The sequence below is a fragment of the Poromitra crassiceps genome (genome assembly GCF_964638095.1).
Source record: "Poromitra crassiceps genome assembly, chromosome: 1".
In the NCBI taxonomy this organism is placed as follows: Eukaryota; Metazoa; Chordata; class Actinopteri; order Beryciformes; family Melamphaidae; genus Poromitra; species Poromitra crassiceps.
This window is the reverse complement of record NC_139623.1, coordinates 78363314-78378734: the sequence shown is the minus strand read 5'-3', so window position 1 is coordinate 78378734 and position 15421 is coordinate 78363314. Positions and strand designations below refer to the sequence as shown.

At 44.2% G+C, this 15421-nt stretch overlaps 1 protein-coding gene across 2 annotated transcripts in view; it reads left to right on the top strand.

Moving 5' to 3' along the window:
- supt20 (SPT20 homolog, SAGA complex component) overlaps nt 1-15421 on the top strand; it is a 51472-nt gene that overhangs the window by 4503 nt on the left and 31548 nt on the right. For both annotated transcript variants that reach the window (XM_083649678.1, XM_083649677.1), the window contains exons 8-12: nt 3520-3573; nt 5907-6046; nt 6892-7048; nt 8189-8245; nt 8377-8451. In XM_083649678.1, coding sequence (XP_083505804.1) covers nt 3520-3573; nt 5907-6046; nt 6892-7048; nt 8189-8245; nt 8377-8451 — 483 coding nt within the window. The remainder of the gene's footprint in view (nt 1-3519; nt 3574-5906; nt 6047-6891; nt 7049-8188; nt 8246-8376; nt 8452-15421) is intronic.

Sequence of the window (15421 nt, the reverse complement as noted above, 5' to 3'; positions counted from 1 at the left end):
GAAATGTTACGGTAATACGGTAAATGGGAGCTTCCTCAAACAGCCATCTCTTTCCCGACAATCCCCTCTGTGCGTGACCCCTTACATATGGTAATTACGGTAAGCAAACGGCCACTCGGTGACCTCCAAAAACGATGGATTTTACAGGTTACACAGCTTCATCAGCACATTTTATGTGCATTGCTTTGCTGCTTGTTTTTTCGATTATTTTTTAGTAAAGCACATTGAATTGCCTTTGTGTATGAAAGACTTGACATCATTGGCGGAAATCAACCGGTTACTCCTACCGGTTCAAAGTTCATCAGCAGCCCGGAATCACAACAAGACGAGCAGTAGAAGCAACTCTCTCTCACTTACCATGGGGAAGGTACGCAGAAATTCACACGACGCAGAACTACTGTGTGCCAACAACTCCCTCCCGACTACCAGGAGAAAATCACAAACTTCGGCGAATTCACACAAAGGAAGATCAAGGAATATTCCATCGAACCGGAGCAGATCATAAATATGGATGAAGTGCCTTTGACGTTCGACCTGCCACTCACTCGGACTGTTAACAAGAAAGGTGAATCGTCGATCACATTGAGAACCACTGGGCACGAGAGAACGAATTTCACTTGTGTTCTGGCCTGCTCTGCATCTGGAGTAAAGCTGCCGCCAATGGTGATTTTTAAGCGGATTACGATGCCGAAAGAGAAAATTGCCAGTGGGATATGCCTCAGAGTCAACAAGAAAGGGTGGATGATGGAAAGTGTCATGAAGGAGTGGCTGGCTGAGTGCTACGTCAAGCGCCCTGGAGGATTCTTTCACCAAAAAAAAGCTTTGCTCGTTCTCGACAGCATGAGGGCTCATATAACAGATTCCGTGAAAGCAGCCATCAAGACCACAAACTCCATTCCAGCTGTGATTCCTGGGGGCACAACGAAGCATCTGCAGCCACTTGACATCAGTGTCAATCGTGCGTTCAAAGTGGCACTACGCGTTCAGTGGGAGGCGTGGATGACGAGCGGCGATAAATCATTCACCAAAACTGGTCGCATGCGAAAAGCAACTTTCGCTCAAGTTTGCCAGTGGATCCTGACAGCGTGGAGGAGTGTGAAAACATCCACGATCACCAACGGGTTCCGAAAGGCTGGACTGCTGCGTGATGATGACGCCGGCACAGCTGGGCGCCTTCAGAGGCTGTTCGATTCCGACACCGACAGTGACGAAGAGGAGTTCCTTGGTTTTGAGAGTGACAACGAAGGAGAGAGGAGAGTGGTTGACGAAGCCACCCTGAACCTGTTCGTTTCCGACACTGAAGTTGAGGACTTTGCTGGTTTCAGTACGGAGGAAGAAGAGGAAGACGAGGATTAGTGACTTGACTTTGACTCTGACTCTGTTTTTGACGCTGCACCTTCACCTAAAAGATGAAGACAAGGATTACGGTACCTGGTTTGATTGTTGACAGCACCTTATTATATTATTGTTTTCCAGTTAATTTGTTTACTGCACCTTACCTTAACCTTTTGAGAATTGTTTTATTGTTTACAGCACATTATCCTTTTGAGGATTGTTTTATTGTTTACAGCACATTATCCTTTTGAGGATTGTTTTATTATTATTATTATTGTTTTATTTTTTATATTTATTTTGTTGAAATGTTAATAAATGGGAGCTTCTTATAGTAGCCTACCGTAATGCAGATTTTGTTGAAATGTTAATAAATGGGAGCTTCCCCAAACAGCCATCTCTTTCCCAACATTCCTCTCTGTGCACGAACCCTTACATATGGTAATTAAACATCAAAACACCCGCAGCTTATAGTCCGGTGCGGCTTATATATGTAAAAAACAGTCAATTTTGCTGCTGCGGCTTATATACCGGTGCGCCTTATAGTCCGGAATTTACGGTACTATTTAAAGTCCCTGGAAACCAAAATCCACAAAAACCTTCTAACTATTCAATTTAGGGTCTTATGTGAGTAATTGTGTGCCTCAGAAAGTAGGAGACATTACTTTCAACCAAAAGCCCCAAAATCGCCACTTTTCTACAAGGTCTGGATTTCCACTTCCTCATTGAAGAGAGCGGTGCGCGCGGTGCTAAACTGAATGATCTTATCACGTCATAAGATTTGGCCAATCACAGCGCTCGCTCAGTGTCTGTCTGTCTCCCTCCCGCCAGAGCCGTACCTCCCGCTCTGTGTGCCTGTGTATGCTGCCTGCTCTCTCTCTCTCTCACTGTCACACGCACGCGCACACACACACACACACACACACACACACACACTCCATCTCTTTTTCCTTCTCTCTGTCTCCTCTCTCTCTCCGTTTCCCTCCCTCCCTCTCTCTCTCGCTCTCTCTGTCTCGGAGGAGCTGCAGTCCTGGCTGCACGCTAGAGAGCTGCGCGGGCCTGAAATTTCGGCCCGAGCCCTCCCCGGCCCGTGACATGCAGACCCGTGCCCGGTCCGGCCCGGAGGAGTTATAAAATTAATTGGCCCGAGCCCGTTGCGAGGCCCGAAGCCAATATTACGATATAATGACACATCTCTCTCCCTCTCTGTTCCGCGTGCTGCGTCGCCGCGCGGCCGTCCTGCGCAGCCTCTCTCTCTGTCTGTCTCTCTATTTGACTCTCTCTCTCTCTGTGTTCGGGAGCTGTCCGCTCGCTGTACATGGACGGACACGGCACAAACGGCTTGTTTCTCTCGCTATCTCTCTTTGGGAGCCGTCTACAGCTACTAAGGTCACGTGAGGGTCTGTGTGTGACTGTGTGGCTGGGGGAGTGTCTGTGCACTCCTCCTCTTTGTCTGACTGTGCTCTGCTGTGTCAAATCAAGCGAGTACGTTAATACAACATTATTTAATTGAATTATTGAAACGGCCCGACCCCGGCCCGGCCCGGCCCGGACCTATTACCGTAATTAAAAATAAATAAAAAACAAGCCCGACCTCGGCCCGTTTTGGTCGGCCCGAGGGCCCCGCGAGGGTACCCTCGGGTTTGCAGCTCTCTACTGCACGCACACACAGGGGTGTCACACACACACACACACACACACACAGTAGCGCTGTGCAATCGCAGCGGCAGTCTCTCATCCTCTCTGTCATGCAACGAGCGAACACACACACACACACACACACACTCCATCTCTCTTTCCTTCTCTCTCTCTCTGTTTCCCTCCCAACCTCTCTCTCTCGCTCTCTCTCTCTCGGAGGAGCTGCAGTCCTGGCTGCACGCACACACACGGGACACGCCCACACAGTCCACGGGAGAAAAGAGAGTCTAAAATCTAATTGATTCTCATGACTTTTGTCATGACTGTCAAACCTAAATTCATATACTTTGCGACGTTCATCATCGTTCAAATTTGGCTGGTGGCTTATTAACATAGGTTCCTGTGATGTGATGAACTCAAAATGCTAAATAATAAAAAAAAATATTTCTGGTTTCCAGAGAATTCCAGTTGGAATTAAAACATCAAAGAGTCAATCAATTGACCGCCATAAGAAGGCCAAGTTGTTCATATGTGTTGTTTCCTCTGCAGACTCTTATCTGTGATGTCCATGCTATGACCACTGACCACCACAAATGGACACAGGTAAAGTGGCCTGTGTATTATCTCAATTAGAAACAAAATGCCAAGTCTCATCTCCTTTGACTCTTCTCTATCCAGACATGACTCTCTCTCTCTCTCTCTCTCAATTCAACCCTCATCCTGATTTCACACAGCTCGTAACATTTAGTTGCATATATGCATATATATACAAAATAATATAGATGTGGTGGATATTTAATTGTTGTGCCCACATGGGCTGCCTGGCAACACACTCCTATTGCAATTCAAACTTTGTCATATCTGCAAACTATATTGACTTCTAGCTCTAATCATGTTTTCATCATCATCATCAAAGTCAAAGACATGTATGTTGGGCTTAATACTCCTGTCAAAGACATGTATGTTGGGCTTAATACTCCTGTCAAAGACATGTATGTTGGGCTTAATACTCCTGTCAAAGACATGTATGTTGGGCTTAATACTCCTGTCAAAGACATGTATGTTGGGCTTAATACTCCTGTCAAAGACATGTATGTTGGGCTTAATACTCCTGTCAAAGACATGTATGTTGGGCTTAATACTCCTGTCAAAGACATGTATGTTGGGCTTAATACTCCTGTCAAAGACATGTATGTTGGGCTTAATACTCCTGTCAAAGACATGTATGTTGGGCTTAATACTCCTGTCAAAGACATATATGTTGGGCTTAATACTCCTGTCAAAGACATGTATGTTGGGCTTAATACTCCTGTCAAAGACATGTATGTTGGGCTTAATACTCCTGTCAAAGACATGTATGTTGGGCTTAATACTCCTGTCAAAGACATATATGTTGGGCTTAATACTCCTGTCAAAGACATGTATGTTGGGCTTAATACTCCTGTCAAAGACATGTATGTTGGGCTTAATACTCCTGTCAAAGACATGTATGTTGGGCTTAATACTCCTGTCAAAGACATGTATGTTGGGCTTAATACTCCTGTCAAAGACATGTATGTTGGGCTTAATACTCCTGTCAAAGACATGTATGTTGGGCTTAATACTCCTGTCAAAGACATGTATGTTGGGCTTAATACCCCTGTCAAAGACATGTATGTTGGGCTTAATACTCCTGTCAAAGACATGTATGCTGGGCTTAATACTCCTGTCAAAGACATGTATGTTGGGCTTAATACTCCTGTCAAAGACATGTATGTTGGGCTTAATACTCCTGTCAAAGACATGTATGTTGGGCTTAATACTCCTGTCAAAGACATGTATGTTGGGCTTAATACTCCTGTCAAAGACATGTATGTTGGGCTTAATACTCCTGTCAAAGACATGTATGCTGGGCTTAATACTCCTGTCAAAGACATGTATGTTGGGCTTAATACTCCTGTCAAAGACATGTATGCTGGGCTTAATACTCCTGTCAAAGACATGTATGTTGGGCTTAATACTCCTGTCAAAGACATGTATGTTGGGCTTAATACTCCTGTCAAAGACATATATGTTGGGCTTAATACTCCTGTTAAAGACATGTATGTTGGGCTTAATACTCCTGTCAAAGACATGTATGCTCGGCTTAACACTCCTGTCAAAGACATGTATGCTCGGCTTAATACTCCTGTCAAAGACATATATGTTGGGCTTAATACTCCTGTCAAAGACATGTATGCTCGGCTTAATACTCCTGTCAAAGACATATATGTTGGGCTTAATACTCCTGTCAAAGACATGTATGTTGGGCTTAATACTCCTGTCAAAGACATATATGTTGGGCTTAATACTCCTGTCAAAGACATGTATGTTGGGCTTAATACTCCTGTCAAAGACATATATGTTGGGCTTAATACTCCTGTCAAAGACATATATGTTGGGCTTAATACTCCTGTCAAAGACATGTATGCTCGGCTTAATACTCCTGTCAAAGACATATATGCTCGGCTTAATACTCCTGTCAAAGACATATATGTTGGGCTTAATACTCCTGTCAGTGCCTCTGAGCAAGGCACTGGCAATGGAAGTGGAGTTGGTCACGGCTGAGATGAGTTGCGCCCCTCAGTCCTCAGAGAGCCGTGTAAAGTCCCACAATGGAGAACAATCCAATAGAGCAAAAGGCAGTTGGGCTCATCTGACGATGACCTACCGGTAATCTATCTAAAGTAAAGCATGTCTTTTGGCTCAATAGAATATAAAATGAATTTTCAGTTTTTCCTACAAAGTCTTTCTCTGGTGTTTTATTTTAACTTACCCTCTGCCTTAGCTAATGGCAGATTACCTGACCCTTAACTGTGCACTACTACAATATTATCTTGTCAAAGCCTTGACTCTCATTGGCCTCAGCCACCTTCCACTGGCATTGTCTAAACTAAAGTGTGTTATCTCTGCTGCAGGATGACAAATTGCAGTTGGAGAGTCAGTTGATTCTGGCCACCGCCGAGCCACTCTGTCTGGACCCCTCCATCTCTGTCAGCTGCACCGCCAACCGCCTGCTATACAACAAACAGAAAATGAACACTCGCTCTATGAAACGGTATTAGACACACAAGCACTCACTCACAAGTATGCTTCCCACGGGTCCTTTAAATCCTTGAAAGTTTGTGAATTGGTGGGGGGGGACGATGTATAAAATGTTTTTGAAAATAGACATGGGTCATTGAAAATGCTTGAATTTAGGGGTTTCTCAAAAATCCCATATCGGTCGGGCTCTAGTACAACGTCCACATCATTTTGAGCCAGGAAAAACCCTGGAATGAATGAAGAAAAATCAGGAGTGACTTAGCTCTTCAACTCGTAAATAAGGCTGTCTCTATCGCTCAACTTACACAATACCACACATTGTTTTGCTGTGCTGTGTTAGAGAAGGCAAGAGACCACATATAGTCTCAAACTATGCCGTGTTTGGTCTTTGAATTTGGGCAATCGGGCCTTGAAAGTCCTTGAATTTGATGTTGAAGAAGGTGTGGGAACCCTGCCCAAGGTCAGGGGTCAATTCACTTTCAGTTCAATCAATTCAAATATGTATACATTCCACTACTATAATTGGAGAGTGGTTTGTGTGTCCCACCATGGAGGAGAGGAGAGGAGAGGAGAGGAGAGGAGAGGAGAGGAGAGGAGAGGAGAGGATACAAGGGGGGAGAGATGAGAGGATGGGAGACGAGGAGAAGAAATGAGAGGAAGAGGTTATAAATTCTAGTAGTTGTAATTGTATAAATATGTAGAAAAAACAGTTGAGAATGAATGGTCTATCATTGTGAAAGGAAAAATGAAATGAATGAATCAGAAGAAGGAAATTGAGCCTATAGCCTTGAGCTTGCGCATGCTTGTGCTGTGATGTCATATCCTGCGCTGAGCCGTGTGTGTGTGTGTGTGTTCTAGGTGTTTTAAGAGGCACTCTCGGGCGGCCCTGAACAGGCAGCAGGAGCTGTCCCACCTGCCCATGCCTCCACAGCTCCGGCTCTATGACTACCTACAGAGGAGGAAGGAGAGGAAACCTGCCCCTGTAATAGACCTCAAGATCTCCAAGATTGGAAACGTCAGTAACCCACAGACAGACAATCATATAGACAGTTTTAACTTGACAACAATAACAACCGTCACAACCCACCTGAATATCCGGTTTACTTCCTGTATGAGCGCAGGCTGATATTCGGCTCATATTAAATGTTAACATTAGGCCGTGTCTCCAACAGACACAGTAACAAAGGTAGCCTATTTCGGTCTTTATGTCTTGTAGTAGTTAGTAGTAGTTGTTGTTGTTGATAGTTGCCATAACTAATAATAACTAATAATGGACGGCACGGTGGCTCAGTGGTTAACACTGTTGCCTCACAGCAAGAAGGTCCCGGGTTCGAACCCCGGTCCGTCCCAGGTCCTTTCTGTGTGGAGTTTGCATGTTCTCCCCGTGTCCGTGTGGGTTTTCTCCGGGGGCTCCGGTTTCCTCCCACCATCAAGAAAGACATGTATGTTAGGGTTAATACTCCTGTCAGTGCCCCTGGCCAAGGTACTGGCAAAAGAACTGGAGTTGGTCCCCGGGCGCTGCACAGTGGCTGCCCACTGCTCCTAGTTCTAGGAAGGTTCCTAGTAGAGGATGGGTCAAATGCAGAGGATGAATTTCCCCAAGGGGATAAAATAAATGATAACTTAACTTAACTTAACTTAACTTAACAACCACCCCTGTCGGAAAGACGTGCACACGCTGGGTAGGAAGCGTTGTTGCCCCGGAGCTAGCCTGAGAGGCTAATAAAAGCTACATGTTACAGAGTAAGCTGACTATCAGTACGTTATTGCACGCATAGACCTCTCTTTACATTTAAACGTTTACATAGCAAAAATAGAAGTAGGCTATGTCAGTGTTTTCCCCTGAATAGCTGAGAAAGTGGACACTGTAAATAGTTAGCACTGTGAAGCTGATACAATTCAGGTGGTGGTAATGCAACATTTAAGGATGCCAACCGCCATAAAACACAGAAGAAGAAGCTGAGAAAAAGGAAGTGCTGTGGGGTTGCAGCTGGTGAAAACCGTCTATACACACATCTGCCTCATTTAAAATGTTAGGTCAGGGCAATGCTGTGATGATGCTCTCTCACTTGTTTTTGTTCATACCTCTCTTTGTTTTCCTTGTCTTCCTGTCTTCCTCTCTCTCTCTCCCTTCCGTGGCTGTCCTCACCTGCAGTGTGTTGACATGTGGAAACAAAACAACTGCCAGCTAAGTGTACCGAAGGAAATCGATGTAAGTAGCTCAGTACTCTTCTGTGCACACACACGTTCACACATCCCACACGGCGTCAAATAAACCCTGCTAAACTCACAGTCATCACATAAGGGCAAAACAACCCAGACAGATTTCCTTGTGTGTTCTAGGTGGAGAAGTATGCAGTGGTTGAGAAATCGCTGCAGTTGGAGGACTCTCAGCCCACTGTGATCTGGCCTGCTGAGGTAAATCTGGCAGCATGAACACATGCTCTTTAGGTGCACATCCATCATCACCGGTGATCCATATGGGCAGCAGTGGTAGCCTCAAGGGTAGAGAAGCGAGCGTGTGACTGGAAGGTCGTCGGTTCAAATCCCTGGGACCGGCAGGATAAATCTGGGTGGGGAAAAGTGAAAAGACAGTGCATTACCACCACTGAGGTGCCCTTGAGCAAGGCCCTTAACTCCAACCACTCAGTGGACTGTTCAGTGAGGAATAGGGCTGGGTATCGTTCAACATTTTTCAATATCGATACCGTTTCGATACTTTGATTTCGATACCGGTTCCTGAACGATACTTTTTTCGATACCAATTTTTAGAAAAATCCATTTGAACAAAAATAAAACTGCATTACACATTGACAATTATGATACAAATCTTTCAGGGTTTTTCTTTTTCAAGTTTTACAGCAGAAAAAAATAAATCCTACTGTATTTAACATAACTTTAAAGTCCCTGGAAACCAGAAATATTTTTTTTTATTATTTAGCATTTTGAGTTCATCACATCACATGAACCTATGTTAATAAGCCACCAGCCAAAATTGAACGATGATGAACGTCGCAAAGTATATAAATTTAGGTTTGACAGTCATGGCAAAAGTCATGAGAATCAATTAGATTTTAGAGTGTATTTTCTCCCGCGGACTGTGTGGGCGTGTCCCGTCTGTAGCAGGTCTCCTCCTCACAAGCCCTTTTCCCACATGCGCTTTGTACCGCAAAATGACCGGAACGTGGTCTAATGCCTGCATGTGAGAAAGGCGCCGTGCCGGTATAAGCGCGACCCCGTCATCGCCGACATTTCACCAGTTTCGAGCCAGTCAGAAGAGCGGTATGCTCTTAAGGGGACGCAAGTGGAAACGGGTCCAATCATTTTCTGCGACAGCGGTCCTTCAATCATGGGCGAGGAGTAGCCTACACACGTTGCTTAATGTTCCAGCGGGCATAATCTAATCATTCGCGCACATTAAAGCAAACTGGCGAAATTATCTTGTGATAGCCTAATAAGAGCAGTATGTCAGCTTGCTGATTTCCGAAGGCAACCCCGGACACATCAAACGAAGCCAGTCTGTAAAAAGTGCTTCAACGCGACGCAGGTGAACGGATAAACATCGAACCAGCAACTATTTCTCTCAGACACGGATCCCAACTTCTTCAAAGTGCATCATCTAATCATTCGCGCACATCAAAGCAAACTACTTTCACATTTCGCTTCGTGCATTTGCTTTCTCTACATATACATACAAGCGTTGAGCAGCTTGCAAGCCTTTCTCGCTGTGTCTGTCCGTGGCTGCTGCTCTCGAGCAGAGAGGGGAGGGGGTAAATCGGCTGTGTTTATTACGCTGGCGGCTTGACGCTGCTCTTAAGTCAAACGAGTGTGATTTATTGTGTGACAACTGACAAGCGAACTTATTTCGAGTTTTGCCGACCCCCCAAATAAGCTCCCCCCGCCCCCCCAACATACAGGCAAATTCACTGATAGATTCCCACATGCACGAGCCGAAGTGTGAAGGGAAATGTCCGATATTGACTTACAGGTAATTTTCCGGTACGCATGTGGGAAAACGGCTAGAGAGAGAGAGGGAAAGAGAGATGGAATGTGTGTGTGTGTGTGTGTGTGTGTGTGTGTGTGTGTGTGTGTGTGTGTGTGTGTGTGTGTTCGCGCGTTGGCGCGTTGCTCGGCGCATAGCCTACTGACAGAGAGGAAGAGATCTCCGCCGCTGCGAGTGCACAGCGCTACTGTGTGTGTCAGTGTGTGTGTGTGCGCGCGTGTGTGTGATTCGATTAAATCTTATGACGTGATAAGATCATGCATTTTAGCACTGCGCACACCGCTCTCTTCAATGAGGAAATGGAAATCCAGACCTTGTAGAAAAGTGTCGATTTTTGAGGTTAGGGTTGAAAGTAATGTCAACTACTTTCTGAGGCACACAATTACTCGCATAAGACCCTAAATTTAATAGTTAGAAGGTTTTTGTGGATTTTGGTTTCCAGGGACTATAAGTTGTCTAAACTTATTGCCGTCCCTACAAAAAATATTGGAGTACTACGAAGGAAAGAAATGTAAAACAAATAAATCAGTGCAATAGTTTTCAGTGCAAAACGGAGAGTTGCAAATCAGTGTTTAATGCTCACTGATGCAACAGAACGCTATCCTTGTCCAAACTGATGAGATGGCTCCACTTCATGCATGGAAGACAATAGTTGAGCATTGACTAGCCTATCAATATAGCCTTAATGGCACAAAGTGAATCCCATTTATATTCAACAAACTATCATGACATCAGCATTTGTTAACGAGTTGCAAAAAATACATAATGGGTGATAACTGCCCGCTTGCACATAACTTAACGCTAATTAATTAAACATCTAATGCTAGCATTGCAGATCAGTGTTTAATGCTCACTGCTGCAACAGAACGTCATTCTTGTCAAATCTGACGAGATGGCTCCACTTCATGCATGGAAGACAATAGTTGAGCATTGACTAGCCTATCAATATAGCCTTAATGGCACAAAGTGAATCGCATTTACATTCAACAAACTATCATGACATCAGCGTTTGTTAACGAGTTGCTAAAAATACACAATGCCGCTTGCGCATAACGTTACGGCGGCAGTTAATTAAACGATCTAATGCTAGCTACAACTCACAGCCAGATGCATGGATTTGTCAGACTGAGGGATCTGATAACCGCTAACATCAACAACAACTTGCGGTAAGCTGACCCACCTCTCGATTATTTCTCTTGTCTGTGGAAACCAGTCCTTGTTGTTTATGTTTCTTTCCCTGCTTTTCATCATCTTCGCCATATGGTACTCCAGGATAGGACTAGCTTGAGTGGCTAACGCTAGTTCCACTTCTTGTATACTGTCTGCGCCCCGCACGCTGCCTGCCTCACAACAAACACACAACGGCTGAAGTGGGCGTAACTTTTCCTGCATGCCTCTACATGACAGCCAATCACCGTATTAAAGCGTGGTGTGAAGGCATGTTGCATGTGTTCCCCCCGTGGCCCTAGGGGTGGCCAGGAGGGTGTGGTGCGGATAAATCCTGTCCTGTAGTTATAAAACCAGAGAGACACGTTGTTTGGCTTGTTTCAGCTTTGCCGCAGGATTTATTCTACCAACGGTACACAATATGTTTTTTTCACAGTGTCATTTTCTTGATCATGACTTTAAACTAATGACATTGACAAATGACTTTGACTTGACTTCAGACTTTGACTTCAGAGATATAACCATGAATGCTCTATAACAGTTCAAAACACACAATGTGAATACTTGTCACTTTTCCATTCAATAAACCATTCGGTCTTATACTCATGAAAATACATTCAGTATTAATATAAACATTGTATCAAAAATGAATATCTATAATCTGTAATGTCTGTAATAGTTTCTATTTAAATTTTGAAATGTCCCTTTAAATAAAATATCAAAAATAATAAAGTACTTAGCAGTAAACTCTTCAATTAGATTCAATATAAAATAACATTCACACTCTAGAAAAAGAATACAAAAAGTGCAGCAATCCTGTCATCCCAACTAAACCCATAATGCATCCATCACAGTAACTTGTTAAAAGTACGGAATGCTCCTTTAATGAGCAAAGTCTCAGTGTGCACTTCAAGCAATGGTGTGTGAAACCTAACAGCTACTGTAGCAGCATCTAGCATGTAGCTCAGCACTAACTCCTCAGGTCCGCTTAGCTTAGCACATTAGCATTCAGTTCCTGACCAGACACAAACACAACACAGTCCCCACTACCACTACTTCGACTGGAACTGACACACTACCAAGACAAGCAACATGCTTAGCTATGAAATAACGTTGTGCTTTACATTTATGGAGGAATCTAAACCCACCTGTAGTTATAAAACCAGAGAGACACGTTGTTTGGCTTGTTTCAGCTTTGCCGCAGGATTTATTCTACGGCGATGTCTCCGTGTAGTTTTGATGACCTCTCAAGCGCTAGGCGCCCTCTAGTGACCTAATGAGTTACGTAAGCTAGATGACAGAAAGTAAAATGAAATGACAATGCAATGACATTTCCTTTGCTTATCAAACAAACAAAAATTAAGGGGTGTCTGTTTTTATGTTTTTAACTTCACATTCTAATAATGCAAATAACATTAACTTTATACTCAATGCATTGTTTGATCTCTTTTTAACCCATTTTATACTACTATTTATACTACTACTATAAGCTATAATTACGTTTTTACCCCATTACACACTCCCCCGTTTTCTTTTTGAATGTCTCCTGACATTTGTCTGTCTTTTAGAGGTGGTCTTTCAATATACGTATGTATAGAAGTTGTATGGATAAGGGTGGGGAATCTGGGGATATATTGGGTATGGGAATGGAAACATGTTATGAAGACTAGGGGCAGGCTGGTTGGGCAGTAGCATGTTCACCCCTGCATTCCATTGCTGAAATGATGGTTGTCCCAGTGTGCTGTAGGTGAACCTCTCTTTAGGCCTTGCCGCCCGCTGCGATCTCCTGAGCCCCTCTGCCTCACCTCGGCTCTCCTCTGCCTCAACTCGGTTTTCCTCCACTTCTTGAACTCCATTCTGAGTCTCTCCTTCGTCCTGAGCGTTCTCCGCTTGATCGTTCTCTGCTTCCATCCTGACAGGGAAGAATTCATTGGCTGAGGCCCGGAGCCGTGGCTGGGTTGGAGGATTCTGCAGGTTTCCGGCTGTGTTTTGGCTGTTGAGATCTTGTCACCATTCTGTAGCATGGGATCTGGAAGTTATGGTCGTATGTAAACTCCTCTTCTTCAGAGCTGTCTGTAGATGGATCATTGACTTCTGGAACTGTATGTTTCTGTTTTCTTTTCTGCAGTGTTCTGTGGGAAGGTCCTCTTCCAGGGGCAGTTCATTCACTGGCATGAGCAGATTTCTGTGGAGCACACGCAGAGTTTTGGGGCCTTTTTCGGACTGCACCTTGTAGACGGGTCCTTCTCCAACTCTCTCCACAACTCGGTGTACTACTTGCTCCCAGTAGGCACGCAACTTCCCTGGACCGCCTCTCTCCAACAGATTTCTTACCAGTACACGGTCACCTGTAGAGCTGGGTATTGGTTCAAATTTCAAGAATCGATTCGATTCCGATTCACAAGGTTGCGAATCGATTAATTTCGATTCGATTCGATTCGATTCGATCAATTTTCAATATTGGATTTGGTTAGTGATACCAAAACGTGGTTTTTGAGCTGTACCCTGAATTACATGACTGTCCAGTTATGTAACACAGGGGTTTCCAACCAGCCAAGTAGATACATGGGGGAAAAAAGTTGCAGACCTGTTGTCAATTTTAATGGTTTTAGTTACACATATATTTACTCACCACGTGGTGACAAAGGGTAAATAACAGCCTTTTCATCTGTCAATAAAGACACTTTCACAATTATGCACAGTGATTTGATTTCAGCCTATATAATTTCTAAAAGTAGATATTAATAATGATCAAACATTTCCATTCTTGTAGCCTACAGTATTTATGTTTTTGTTTCAACTACAAACATAATTAAACGTCAACTTGAAACTATGTTTCAACTACCACACACAGCACAATATTTTAGCCTGTAAAAAAAAAATTTAATTAATTAATTAAAAAAAAAATCGATCTCTGGACATATGAATCGATAATCGAGGATTAAAATGAAAATCGATTAAAAATCGGAGAATCGATTTTTTTAACCCAGCCCTAGTCACCTGGCTGAAGAGCAATGCCCCTGACACCTCTGTCGTACTGTTTCTTGCCTTTTAATGAGGACTTCTCACTGTTGTTGGCAGCTATTTCGTATGCAGAGCGCATTCTCTTTGCCCATTTCTGTGCATATGTTTGTCTGTCAGATGTTCCAGACTCTCTTGGGTGGGAACAGTAGGTCGACAGGTAACCGTGGACTTCGGCCATACAGAAGGAAAAATGGCGAGAAGCCATTTGCATCATGTCTCGTGCAATTATAGGCATGCACGACGTGAGACAGGTGATCCTTCCACTGACTCTTTTTATCCTCTGCTAGAGTCCGAAGCATCTGTAGAAGAGTCCGGTTCAGCCTCTCTACGGGGTTGCCTTGAGGGTGATAAGGCGTAGTCCGAGAATGAGCGATTCCAGCAAGTTGTTGTAGCCTACTGAATATTGTTGTTCTCGAACTCCCTTCCCTGATAGTGGTGAAGCTTCTCAGGGTATCCAAAGCGAGGAATGAAGTCCTGAAATATCTTATCAGCTGCTGTCTTGCCAGATTTATTCCTCGTTGGATACGCCTGAGCGAAGCGGGTGAAGTGGTCGACAATAACCAAGATGTACTCATAGCCCTGGCTCTGCTCCAGATGGAGATAGTCGATGCAGAGCAGTTCGAATGGAGCACTGGTGGTTATGTGTCCCATCGGGGCTCTCTGTGGCACATTCGGGCGTTTCTGTTTGATACAAGTGCATCTTTTGGTCACATAGTCCTCTATGTCATCTTGCATGTAGGGCCAATAGAACCTCTCTCGGGCCAGATGGGTGACCTTATCTGCACCTACATGGCCCATGTCATTGTGCAGGGTCTTCAGCACCTTGAGTTTCAGTTTTTCAGGGAGGACTAACTGTCTATGTTGTTCAGTCTGTCGATACAGAATCCCGTCCTCCACGATGAGCTTGTTCCACTCATAGAGTAGTCTTCTTGTCTGTCTTTCCATGTGTCGTTTGTCTTGTTCATTTGGAGTCCAGTTTCTTAGTTTTAAAGATATGATCTCTTTAATAGCTGGATCCTCCTGTTGAGCTGTTGCAATGTTTTCAGGAGTGACACAGGAAACACTGTTCAGTGGTACAGCGTCTTCACCCCCACTTTCGAGCTGCAATGCTGCTACCCAAGGCACGTCATTTTCCTGTGCTGCCTTGCTGCCATTCTATACTGCAGACACAACATCAGGCGTCATGGACTCAGT